Source organism: Juglans regia, chromosome 1 (assembly GCF_001411555.2).
Source record: "Juglans regia cultivar Chandler chromosome 1, Walnut 2.0, whole genome shotgun sequence".
Taxonomy (NCBI): Eukaryota; Viridiplantae; Streptophyta; class Magnoliopsida; order Fagales; family Juglandaceae; genus Juglans; species Juglans regia.
In genome coordinates, this window is record NC_049901.1 from 33,383,431 (window position 1) to 33,396,929 (window position 13,499).

The 13,499-nt window shown below is 34.0% G+C and overlaps 1 protein-coding gene across 3 annotated transcripts; it reads left to right on the forward strand.

The window, feature by feature from the left end:
- Positions 1-1,267: 1,267 nt before the first annotated feature.
- LOC109011449 lies at positions 1,268-8,790 on the forward strand. Of its 3 annotated transcripts, XR_004800873.1 has the most exons (7): positions 1,292-1,558; positions 2,315-2,376; positions 3,230-3,320; positions 5,492-5,594; positions 5,684-6,427; positions 6,994-7,077; positions 8,751-8,790. XR_004800873.1 is itself a non-coding variant. In XM_018992661.2 (6 exons), exons 1-5 carry the CDS (start codon positions 1,410-1,412, stop codon positions 6,386-6,388), a joined length of 1,110 nt encoding a protein of 369 aa, XP_018848206.1. In that variant the 5' UTR covers positions 1,268-1,409; the 3' UTR covers positions 6,389-6,427; positions 6,994-7,217. The 3 variants fall into 3 exon arrangements, 2 of the variants coding, with proteins under 2 accessions (XP_018848206.1, XP_018848205.1); XM_018992661.2 differs by lacking the exon at positions 8,751-8,790 and having other exon boundaries at positions 1,268-1,558; positions 6,994-7,217; XM_018992660.2 differs by lacking the exons at positions 6,994-7,077; positions 8,751-8,790 and having other exon boundaries at positions 1,284-1,558; positions 5,684-6,573.
- Positions 8,791-13,499: the final 4,709 nt, after the last annotated feature.

The following is a 13,499-nucleotide window of genomic DNA, read 5'->3' on the forward strand; positions in this document are numbered from 1 at the left end:
ATAAAATAATAATAATATTTTACTATTATTTTACCTCAAATATGCATAAGTCAATATGAAAATTTTGTTTAAATGACAAAATAATTATGTAAAAGAGGTAATTTTATATATGTATACACATAAATCAATGCTAATGCTCTTAATTGGAGACAAGCATTAAGTTCTTATGATAGATGGGGCACTATTCTCAAATACCATAGATGTAGTCGGCGCCACTAAAAATTATGGTCTTGTACCCGTTTTATTACCCAACGAATGAACTCATTTGATTTAAAAAAACAAAAAACAAAAAACAAAATCAGTTGGTACTCATAACATTATTAAATTATACTCATCAGTCACTATTCATTCCCATATCCTATATTTATAATTTTTTTCATAACATATAAAGTTTGAGGTAGAAAATAATTGCTGATGAGAATAATTATTTATATAAAAATTATGCAATATCACGGATGCTCAACATTATTAATATAAGAAAAATTCACTTTTTCTTGATGGGTCATTTATATATATATATATATATAAAAGTTGTATATTTAAAGCTTGTCCCTAGCATCGCTCTTTATCAATTTAATTGTAGTTCAATTAATATGTCCTCCTTCTATAGTAACAAAGAAGATAGTGAAATCGATGGTTCTAATCTTCGCGAAAATATTATCTTTACAGGAGTAATTTTCAAGGACGAGTGATGATGCATTCCTTGACGACAAATACTACATATCACACTATTACCATATTTTACATCGATGATACTTTTCATCATTCTTGTGGACGATGATTTGTTTTTTAAAATAAAAAAATTAAAAGTTGATTGACAATATCACCTTATCATAATGAAATAAGAGTGAGATATGCAATTCATCCCTTCACTCGGATAATGACTATTTAAGCACTCTTAGAAGCAGATAGAAAAAGATGATAGACTCAGCATCTGTGGATTCAGATTCCGAATGGGAGAGGAGGGGATACGTTATGCAAGCTAATAGTTTCTCAAGAAAAGACATACCATGGAATTTTTTTCCTTCCTCAATATGTTATCATTGATTTGTAAACACCATTTGATCAATTTGCTTTTTAAATATAATTTTATTTTTTGGCTGACATTTGGTATTAAAAAGTTTAAAAAAATATGCACCGACCCGGCCCATTTAAATAAACCGTATATGTATAGCCATTGGCCCATTAGCCCGCAATGAAAGAATCCCCATTGCCGCGGGTGCCTTGCTTCCGATCCCTTATTATTATTAGTATTATTATTATTATTATTAATATTCCATTGTATCGGTGCCTGAAGTTAAGTTAGAACTCCCCTACGAAATTTCTCAGGCGCCAAAACAAACGAACACAAATAAAGCTCCAACGCTGGCTTCCTAGAAGCTTACCTCGGAAAGCTCCAACGTTCATCGATGGCGGCCTCGTCGCCAGCTGCGTCCCACAATACCACCGCCCCCACCGCATCCCACAACTCCTCGCACCGTACGGACACGCCGCCGAAGACCCTCCGCGGGCTCAACAAGCCTAAGTGTCAGATATGCGGCAATGTTGCTCGCTCCAGGTATTCTCTTGCTTATTTTGGTTTGCGCTTGTATAGGTTTCGAAACCCTAGAATTTTTTGGTATCTGTGCCTGTATGTTTTTGTATTACCTTTTGGGTTTTTGGAGGGTTTAATTACTTTCTTGATGCAGTTCTTCCTTGGTAGAGATATTTATTTTTTCATTTTTCGATTTGGAAAGCAAGAAAGAAAATCAAGTCAAATTGCAATAGAAGTCGCGGTTTTGGGATATTGACTAGTGGTGTGCAGCGGATAAACTACAAAAATGGTCGATAGAAAATGTGAACCGAGAGGAAGGTCTTTCTTAGGCACATGAATTGAACATTATACTATACGACATTGTAAGAAGGCGGGATAATTGATTAAAATGCGTTGCTTTGCCTCAAACCTCTTGAACTCTTAAGAAACAAATAACAAGGATGGGCTAGTTAGAATATGAGCTGCATAAATCTAACTTTCTATGTCGAACATGGAAGATTTTACATTCCCGAGTCATCAAACGGTGGCTCCTAGGTCTTTCAAGAATAAAGAAAAAAGGCATGTTAAGCAGTATGATTACCCATTCGAGCATGTCTATTGCCCATCTAATAGAACCCCTTTAACCCCTTTTAAATGAAATGTATTTTTACGGATGGTTAAGGTTGAAAAGTAATTTTATGGGTTTTTTTTTTTCAGAAGTTTTTCAGAAGGGTGTTTTGATTTCTCCTTTATTTTTACACATTGAGATTATATCTTTCGTAAACAAAACTGACAATGTAGGTGTCCATTCAAGTCATGCAAGAGTTGCTGTTCAAGAGATCAAAATCCTTGTCCCATTCACGGTATGCTAATTTGAAATATATATGTAGTGTTGAACACTGGTCCTTTTGTCTCGTGGTCATTGTTTGACGACAGCATTGTTCAATAATGTGAAGTTTAACTGTCATATAATAGTAAAATATACCCAACTTGCTCACCATTGATGTTATATTCACCATTGTTCAATAAGTGCCTATTCTGAACCTATGAATGCTCCTTCGCTATTAATTCATCTCTTCAGTCTGCAACTCTAACATAAAGACTGTTAGAAGTTTGTTCCTATGTTTCTTCTTTTTGGCTAGTCAGGGACATGCACAAGTTTTCCTCCGAAGGATCAATAAAAAAAATGCTTTGAATGTGGACTTGTTTAAGCTTAGGCTCAAGACACTGTAATGCATATATAATTGGGCTGGCGATTCCTTTATTTTTGTTTGCTTAGAGTTTGAGATTTTGTAATCTTAACTTGTTGAGTTGTTGGATTTTTCATGACTTTAATGCAGTATATAAAGACTGTACATTCATACATACATACATGCAAAGTTTCCTTTCTCTATTGACTTGTGTGAGACTATGTAACCCTAAGCGTTGCACAATGCCATTGGGACAATGGCATTGCTTGCTATGGATGCTGGTTTGGAACCCAGGCCTGGGCTCTACTGCTGCCTAGAGGAGCAATATCAATCAATATATAGAGGTTTAAATGTTAATTTTGTTAGTCACATGAAGTGTATGTACTATGAAGGAGTGAATCTTGTAAATCTAAGCTCTACTCCTGTAGTGAGGCTGAGAAGGAGATTTTATGTCTTTGTTTCAGATTTTTTTTTGGTGAGAATGACCCTATTCCCTCTTTTCCTATCTTATTTATTATGAATGCAGTTTTGAAAGCAAGTGCAACTGTTCCAGACAAGACATCGAGCTCAAGCACTCCCATGTTCGACCAACAAGCATCTGAGGCATCTCCCTCTGGGTAAGTAATGAGCATCAAGAACCCATGCAATTAATAACCCCTAGGGGTTGGCTCAAGTGGTAAAGGCCTTGGTTAGTTGGTCTTGATGGTATGCTCCCTCTAGGTCTAAGGTTTGAATCCTCTTGGGTGCAAACAATTACCAGTGGCCATTAGACTAAGGGATTTTTCCCTTGAATTACCCAAGGTTCACTTGCAGGACACTCCTAGTCCTTGCCGAGGGTCTTTGCACCTCTGGGATTAGTCGGGACACTGTTTCCAGACACCTGGTGCCAATAAAAAAACCCCATGCAATTAATTCCATCTCAAATTATTTCTACTCATGTTTCTAGTGTTTAGGACAACAACAACAACAACAACCTAGAATATAATTTTTGTAAAGAATTGCATTGCACTCTTTCATGCCTGTTTCTCTGGCCATTGGCTGTTGGGAAACATGCTCAACATCATTCAATTGAATAGTTCACTCAACTACTCATTTAAAGAAACCCCATCTTTAATGATTCATGTCTTCTTTGGGGATGTGATTGGCTCAAGAAGTCTCTCTCAAACACAAATATGTATTGTATGTATTCTTCGTCCTTTTCTACCACGGGATTATATTGAGCCTTATGTATCATAACGGTTTTATTTATCTTTTCTTTTCTTTTTGCTCAGCCTTTTCAGTCCTGCCTCCAATTCTTATTATCTTCACAGCTGTGTAGCAATACATAAACTTTATACCAAAAAAAGTCTGCTGTCTCACTTCTTTGTTTTACATAGTTAAGTTACATATGCGAAGTTCATATTTTTTTCAAATTAGTCCAGCAATTTTATCAAGGCGTAGAATACAAACAGGAATACAACCGATAAAAAAAAAGAATACAAACAGGAGAAAGTGCCCAATTAGGGAGGAGAAGTAAAAGTAATGCATAAATTCTAGATAATTGGAAAAGCTAGAACTATAGGCAGCTGACAGATATTGTGTTTTTAGCATAATGGCTCCTGGCCTACTACTGTAATCTCACAATCTTCAAAGTTCCAAGCGTTGCATTCCTTGCAAAGAAACATTAAGCACACAAGAACCACCCGCCAAATTTCTGTGCTGCACTGACCAATATTCTGACATCTCCAACAAGCCAACAGCCCTACCTGGTTGTGGCATTACCTATGCTACACACAAAAAATGTAAAGCTAAGGCCAATAAATTTCTAGCCACCTTGTAGTGCACTGGTTTTGTCGCTCTTCTTGCATGAACAGCACCAATTCATCACTGTGATGCGCTTTTTTATCAGCTTATCGATAGTTTATATCTTGCCTAATGCTGCTGTCCACACATAGAAAGTCACCTCCGATGGAGCCTTGTTTTTCCAAATATCTTTTCAAGGAAATGGAGGATTCGAGGGGGCATAGGAAATGATAAAAGGTTTTAACATCAAAATTCCTTTTCTTGGAAGGGGTCCGCAAGATCCTCTCCACACCCGACCTCTAATCCTGAAGTAGCAGAAGAGCTGAAAGAATGAAGAAATCAACTCCATTACTGCACCGAGTTTTTAATGGTGATATTCCATTGTCTAGTACCATGAGAAAGTTGCCAGTAATTTGCTACTGAGATCTTCTTACAACGAGAAATCCTAAACATTTTGGGTAAAGTTGCATTTAGGCGCCTATAGCCCTACCACACATCATACCAAAATCTAATCTTTGAACCTAAAATAGGATAAAATTAGAGAGTTCCCAACCCCTTCCCAATATTTTTCCACACCTGAACTCCCGTAAGACCCACAGCATCCCTAAAGTGACGTTCCCACATGCTACTATAAGTAGGCAAATTGGATATGTATTTCTGTTCAAAGTTATCCAGCAGCCTTTAGAGAGAGAGTCTCTTCCACCCAGCCAATCAACATTCCATCTTCTCGGCGATGCCATCTCTAATTATCTGAGTTTGCAGAGGATATCTTGAAATATTTAGTTTCAATGGCCACCAGCTTTGAATATCCCTTTCGACACATTTTGCATGGAAATTAAGTGTTGTTTTGTCAAATTTGATTTCCACAATTGAAGTCGCTAAGTATGCTTTCTTTTATGAGGCTCCGCTGTAACCCTTTTTGGCATAGTTCTTACAAATATATGTACCACTGCTGTTTCAAGTTATTTTGCCTTGAACATTTTGTTTTGTTTGGGCTTTATCTCAGGGCTTCGCTTAGAGTTGTATCACTTCGGCAGCTTTCCAACAATTTTGCCCAGTTCAATAATGTGCAAATCCCACTCCGTTCGAGAAAGCCACTGACTAAAAAGGTAAAAGGAATGAATCAATATATTTTCATTCATATTTGAGATATTGTGGCGGTAAGAATTACTTGTCCTGATATAGGATGTTTTCTCAGGATGCTGCAGCAATTAATGAATGGAGATTTTCCAAGTTAAAGGAATACAGGGACAGAAACGTTGAAGTGGAGGATGAAGCTTTTGACCGATACATGCATAATATTAGTCTACTTGAAGAAGTTTTTTCTGTGAAATCTATTCTTGAAGGGTCCATTGAAGACGAGTCATCTGTTTCAAACCCTAAACCTACTTCTATGGAGGCCAACACTGAGACAATGGTCTCGAGACTGAAGTTGCAGCTAAGATCAAACTCAATAAGAAAAGATAACTTCAGGAGGAGGATTAAACAAATTGTTGATGAGGGATTAAAAGAGCTTCAGAAGCCCGATTTGGATGATGCCATTAATGAACCAAATGACCAAGATGAACAAAATGAAGGAACAAAAAAGGCCAAAATTTCGAAGACTGAGAAGGCATCGACTATAAGTGATCTTATTGATAAGTTGAACAAAGCCCGAAATGAAGAGGATCTTAAATCTTGCTTGGAGATGAAACTACAGCTATTTAATCAGGACACAGTATCTAATCAAACAGGAATTAAAGATGCATCCCTGGAGGATCAGACTCCTATAATTGATTCAGAACCCAGAAAAAAGTTTCATTATTCTTTGAAAAAATTGATTAGCACGACAGATATTGATCAAGAAACTCTCAGCAGGATCGATTCGCATTTCTCATCCCTTGAGCAGATAGAAAATTTATGATTTGTTGGAAGGGGTTTTCAATTGGAGAAAAGAGTTAAGGTTAGCTTGTTCAGAAGATCAAATCTCTTAAAGTAACTGTGAAATACTGTACACTGATGTAACATAGTGGATGCAAATATCTTCATGTTGATTGCGGATTCTTATGCAATGTGGCTATAGAATCAAATGCTTAGATATTGATCTGTCTTTATGGGTTTTCTGTTGTGCAAAATGGATTTTCATTTTGTTCCTTCTTTTAAGTTGCAAACCTACACCTCTCGAATACACTACTGGCTTGCACTAACTGGGAGAAAAACTGAATTAGTATTACCAACACTGGGATTGGTTATTCGGAAGTTAAAATGTCCTAATGATGATGTTCAGTGTTCCAAATAACCAAACCCAATGTTGATAATACTAATTCAGTTTTACACAGCCTATCTAATTATATTCAGATTTTAATATCTTTTGAGAATTTATTGGATTTGGATTTGGATTTGGAAATGTGTACAGGTTTTAAATTTGGATGTTGAAATCAAGTCATAGCTATCTACTCCAGTCCAAAGTCTAAACCTTGTATTATTCCAAGTCCCAACATAACAAACAACCAATTCTGATTTGTGCAGGCTGGATGATAGGATACTCTTTGATGTGAATTTCTGCAATTTTATAAAGGAAGATGCCACCGACATGATGGTCTAGAGAAGCAGGTTCCCATTGCTTTTATATTTACATATTTGTTTGTTTTCCTGAGATTTCCACAAGGTTCTGTTAGTTTTGACTTTTCTAAATTTGACTTTCAAGGTTAAATAAAAGGGGTACCATTGCCGTCTAATCTTCAAAACAAAAAGGAAATATATATATATATATATACATATATATTCAGGAAAATGAAAAAAATTTGGTGGCAGCCTCTTTGGGCTATAAGAAAAGTGGGTCAGTAGCAGAAAGAGACTTCAAATTCTCAATCTTGCAAGAAACACCAAAATAATTTGGAATATGTGGTTTTCAAGTGATGTCATATCTCTGATCTATCTGAAAGCTTTCCTCCATTATACATTGCTCTTTAACTCGGTCATGATTGACGGACGGTTTGTTTATAAGCCAATGGAAATGGTGCTCAGCAATTGTCAAGTTAATACTTCTTTTCTATCTATATATTTGGTTCTTTCAATTGGAATTAAAAAAAAAAAAAAACCAAAAACAAGTAGTTCTTCTTTTGAGGTCAAAAGGGACCAAAGAATTTCTAATGGCATTATTTGTGTTTGAAAGGCCCAAGATGCACACCATTCATTGGGAGGCCGAAACCTAATAAAATAGATCATATAAACCCAAACGGCAGTGGGATTAATGCGCATGGATTGTTAAAAAAAGGAAGTCTACAACACAAAAATAAGAAAAAATTCTCAATGGGTTCTAACTAAAAGCAGCTCATCATGATAAAGAAATTCCATCCTTATGAGAGTGTCTCTTTGCCAAGCTTTTTTTCTGAACCATTAATCTTTGTGGGTTTCTTTTAATGGGGTTTGCTTTTCTTGCTTTATTCTCCTACATTCCCTCTCAACGCACAACTAACTACTTTGTTGATGATATTCAGAGGGAAAAAAATAAAAAATAAAATCTACTTTAATTTCTTGGTGGATGATATCAATCTTTCTAGGCCATTTTCCTTCGAAACAAGGCTATCATACTTATCTCAACATCAACTTTTCTAGGGCTTTTTTCAAATTAATCAATCCCATCATCATGGCGAGTGCTCCCAACCTGTTATTAATCTTAATCATGATTATTTCTAATTATTAATCTTAATTCATTTGGACTAAATTATTATATCCCACCAAAAAGACACAAAGACATGAATATTACCCAAAAGACCCCAATGTTTGTGATCATATTGCCAGGTGAATATAATGCGCACAAGGGTATTTCAAAGTTCCATATTTATATATATATATATATATATATATAAACACCACAAGTGATGGCTCAATGGTTATTTTATATATATAAAAACACCACAAAATTGTGTGGTTTTTTGTTTTCGTGGCCTTTGACCGCCGCTAAAACCCTGTAAAAATACCATTTTTTTTACAATATATGTTGTGAAATATATTGTGTAGGTATCATTACTCTTTTAAAATAGAAAAATGATAAACACGCATCATTACTTAAATGTAGTGAAAGAAAAGGTAAGAATATCACATGGTAACGGTGCTGCCAAGTCCCTTCAGTTAAAAAGAAAGATATACACAATATGCCCCCTGTAATGGCTATCAAGAAACCTCAAAATTGACAAGGGAGAATCAGTTTTATGTGATGATGTTTGGTTTACATGATATTCCTCTTTTTCTAAAAGAAAGTCTTCCCCCATGTGTATGTGCAGCCAAGAATCATGGCCTCTCTATAATTGTGAACTGTTACTATCAGAGCCTGCAATTTCAGCCAGTCCAATGCCACTAGTTTATGCCTTAAACTGTTCTGGTAAAAAGAAGAAGAAGAAGAAGGATTTCAATAAGATCATGTTTGTCTGCCAAGTCCCACAGGGCCATGTGGTTTTGCACACTATTCTAGAACCCCTAACATGTCTCCCCAAAAGTTTGTACATGCATGCAATTAGCTTTGATGTTTTTTTTTTTTGCCTAATTCAAGGTATTGTGTTGCTCTATTGCATGTAGGGGTAAGAGGTAGTAGATCAAGTAGGGAATTTAAAACATGGAAAAATGAATCAACACTTCAAATGGCTAGCTCTAATCTAACCTGGATTGAAGAAACAAGGTGGTTCATAGGATTAACTTAGGCTGCGTTTGGTTACAAGACTCAGATAAGTTCAGTCTAATTTTAAACTGAGTTTAACATTCAAACACCCAACTCTCAAATTATTAAACTCATCTCAACTCAAAACCTCTTTATACGTGGGACCCACAACCTTTATCAACTTCTCATAAAAAGTACTAAACTCATCTTAATATCCAAACACACTTTAAACTTAGTTTAGATGTGCCTCACATAACTCTCTCCACTACTCAACTCATTACTATTCATAAAGAACTGAAGTCAGCTCAACATCCAAATGCAGCTTTAGGGTATTTGCTATTAATTTGGCCTAAAATAATAATAAAAAAAGGAGATAGTGTATTAACTGTTCAAGTGACATCTAATTTGAGACCGTCTGAATAAAGTAATATACTTCAAACTTGTCGCATCACTATCTGTGACTGAAAATGATAAAATTTAGGACAAAAAATAACATAGATAGACAAACCCGAAGAGATATTAAAAACTCAAGATTGAGATCTTTCATGGTCCTACGTACAGAAACTTTGATCTAAATCCCTCAACAGCTGCGATTGTGTCCATCCTCAAACCACTAAAACCTAAAAGATAATGCCCCAAACAACAAGATTATTGGTGTGGTGGCTTATCCTTATGGTCAAGAAATGTTAATTATCTGATTAATTAATGCTTGATTTAGGAACACGGCACAGTTTGGGATTTTTGTATCGATCGGGTCAAAGGCAAGAAGGTGGAAAACTGATCCATCATCTCCCATAATTATGTTACATAGTATAAAGTATTCCAAGAGACAAAAAATCCAAAGAAGAAATGCCAAATATCCCAAACTTAATTTTCTTGAAATGTTACGTAAATCCTAACTTAAATTATGTGGGTGCGTGGTTCAAATATCTCATCAGATTATTTATATGATTTTATATGATACGTTAGATCTACTCTATAGTAAAATTAGCAGATTTACAATCTAATATATCATATCAAGTCAAGTCAGTTTATAAATTTACTTTTATGAAATTTCTTTGTGATTAAAGTATTTATGATATAATTAAATTGAGACTATAACAACAACAACAACAATAATAATATGGTTGATTGTTCGAAGTTTTGTCGCTTGCTTATCCTCATACATGCTAACTTTTCCCCTCTATAAAGGCTCCTTTTTTTTTTTCCATGATCAGCAAGTAGGACCCGTTCATGGTTGTGTAAGACAAAATATAATAGATAATGATCATAATATTTAGCAATACCTTTCTATTTAAAAAAAAAAAAAAAAATTGTGATGCACCCCACCTAATACATATAGATCATAACCATGGATTAAAAAAAAAAAGGATCCATTTTTTTTGGGGAAAAAACATTGTGACGTTTTGCTCAATTCTTGCATGAAATATATAAAGACAACCAATTCTTGCCAAATTCATCCTTAATATGGTTTTTTTTAGAGAATTGTTACATACATAAAGTCAATTATATAAAGTAAATTTACAAATTGATCATGTGGTTTCATGGGATTCGTTAGATCTACTTTATAATAAAAATAATTTAACATCAAACCACATCAATTTATAGATTTTTTTTTTTTTTTTTGTGTAATCTCTTATGTCTAAAGTTATATATATATATATATATATATATATATATATGTATATATATTTTGATGCAACTCAATGAACTCGATCATGCTTGAGAGATTGTTAGATCTACTATTATTGTAGTACGTACAAGACTTGACGATTTCAAAGCAAGATTATTGGTGTGTGTTTGGACAAGGCAGTAAGATTGGATGAGATTGAAAATATATAGGGTTAAAGGGATGGGATCATCCATTTTCTTTGGACAAGAGTGCAATAAGTGTAGGTTGTCGGCATTTTCAAAACGCCAAAAATTAATTAATGAGATTACTAAAGACTTGGTGTACTCTTGTACCCTATTATATATATATATATATATATGGCTCATTGCACTACAAGAAAAATGACTTTTTGTAGTGCTTAAATTCGTCGCAAATAATCTCATAAATAGTTGCATATGATCATTTGCAGCGATTTATGCTGCGTCAGAGCTTCGTCGCAATTGTTGACTCATTTAAAGTGTTAGCTAGCGAAACTAAAATATCGTCACGAATAATTTTTTTTTGCAGCAATTTTTTTTGCAGCAATTATTCTAAAAATACACCGTAAATGTGTTTAAAATCGTTGCAAAAGGTAAATCTAAAATGTGCCCATTCGAAGTAGCATCGACCCAAAAATCGCTGTGAATAATTGCTTATTGGGCGATATTATTTGCATCAGACAAAAAATCGTCACAATAGACCGTTTTTCTTGTAGTGTTGGCATGCATTGTGCTCGTGTATATATATATATATATATATATATATATATAATATGATGTATTCAACTTGTACGTTTTTAAGCACTTTTTTGTGTGTGAGAGGTAATAATTATTTAGCCCATTTCTTAATTCCAACATGTTTAGGTTAGTTGTTAGGTAATGTTTGTAAACATCTTTTAATTATTTGGCCTGCAAATTAATTGATCATCATGATCATCATTTTGAATGAATGGCATATCTAGCATGCATTTGTCTCTGGGAAAAAAGTTCCTCTTGAAAAATTGAAATTTTCTTTCTTTGATGGGGCACCAAAGAATCTTTGAGAACAAAAGCTAGAAAGAAGGTGTTAAAATTTCCTTCTTTTTCTTTTTTGTTTACTTCTGTATATATATATATATATATATATATATATATATATTATATGAGCCAAAATAGTTGTCATAAATAGACGTAGCAGGAGCAGTACCACCACCACCAGAAGTTCTACACATGACTGAATAATGATAATACCACATGGAAGACTTATAACTAGGGTTTTCATTTTCACATTAATGCTTGAAAAATAATAATGGGCATGCAACGACAATAATATAACAATGTTTCTGTCGTCTCAGCTTACATCTGCATAATAGAACAAACAAACTTTGGTTTTGGTCTTGTCTACATGCATATATATCTTATCATCATGTGTCTCATGTTCTGTTTAATTTGTGTTTAACGTGTTATATATGCTAGCATATGAATATATATATATATATATATACTCCACATGACTGAGAGGTACTTACCAATGAGACTAAGGGATAAGATGATCAACAGATTTGAAAGGAATGTCCATTCAATTTAGAATCATCTAAATTTTCCTTGAAGAACATAAGAAAATTTGTGAACATCGATCATTTTTAAAAGAAAAAAAAATATCGATTATGAAATCATGATGTCATTAATTATTATTATTATTTATATTGTTCGAAGAGAAACTCTATTTATAAGTACTATTTTTTTATATACTCAACATATTACTGATGTGGAAGCTTTCGAGTCTCAGTATAAATGATGTATTATTAACACGCATGCTTAACTTATGTAAATGGGTTGTTAAAATGATCAGAGGTGGCAATAAGGGAAAAAAAAAAAACTTACAAAAAACACAATTACACAATCAATCTTAATTAAGAGAAATTAGGTAACAATAAAAGTTGCCAATACCAAAAAAAAGTGGGTAATAATTTTGGATCGAAATAAAATGCACTAGAAATTGGTACAAGTGCTTTGAATTTCATGTCTCCCAAAGACATATGTAGATCACATGATGTGCCTGATTTCAAATTCCTACCAATTCCATAATTGCTGACAGCCAAAGCAAAGAGAAATAGGGGAAAAAAATAATTGGGTCCCTTAGGGGTAAAGAGTACAAAGAAGTATACCCCATTGTTTTTATTCTAGTAAATGGCTTACTAATTGCCAACAATAAAAAAAAAAAAAAAAAAAAAAAAAGGAGGATTAATAGGGGTCTGTCTGTGAAACAGTGAATGGATTGGGTACAAGAGAAGAAGCGTTCCTTTACTTTCCTTTGGTCCTATTAATTTAGCCCAATTATAGTGTGCATGTGGACCCAAAAGCTGTTTTGTCATATGTCAATTTCGGTTTTTTGTGTACTGCAATGTGTACATCTCGACGGTGGAATAAAAAAAGAAGGCCGGAGAAAATACATGGTACCGAGTGCTAAAGCTACGTACCTACCTACCTTGCTTTCCATTTGATTCTTAGCTGGTTATCCCAAAAACATTTGGTCCCTCCATAGTTGGTTCTTGGTAAAAATATACAACCCCTTTAATTATTATCTAATTTATAATAATTTAATAAAATATTTATACTATATAATTTAATTTAAAAAAAATTCTTACTATTTAAGTGATCTGAATAGTGTGCTCTACAGAATAAATTAAGACTAGAATAACTCATTTGTAATTGCTCTTGAACTGATCTAATTCTTACTGTTTTTCTA

What these genes read in the sequence shown, in the direction of transcription:
- LOC109011449 (XM_018992661.2), top strand. Translation starts at nt 1,410, where the DNA reads ATGGCGGCCTCGTCGCCAGCTGCGTCCCACAATACCACCGCCCCCACC. An exon ending in GGCAATGTTGCTCGCTCCAG is followed by an intron (nt 1,559 to 2,314) that starts GTATTCTCTTGC and finishes CTGACAATGTAG; the next exon opens with GTGTCCATTCAAGTCATGCA. An exon ending in AAATCCTTGTCCCATTCACG is followed by an intron (nt 2,377 to 3,229) that starts GTATGCTAATTT and finishes TTATGAATGCAG; the next exon opens with TTTTGAAAGCAAGTGCAACT.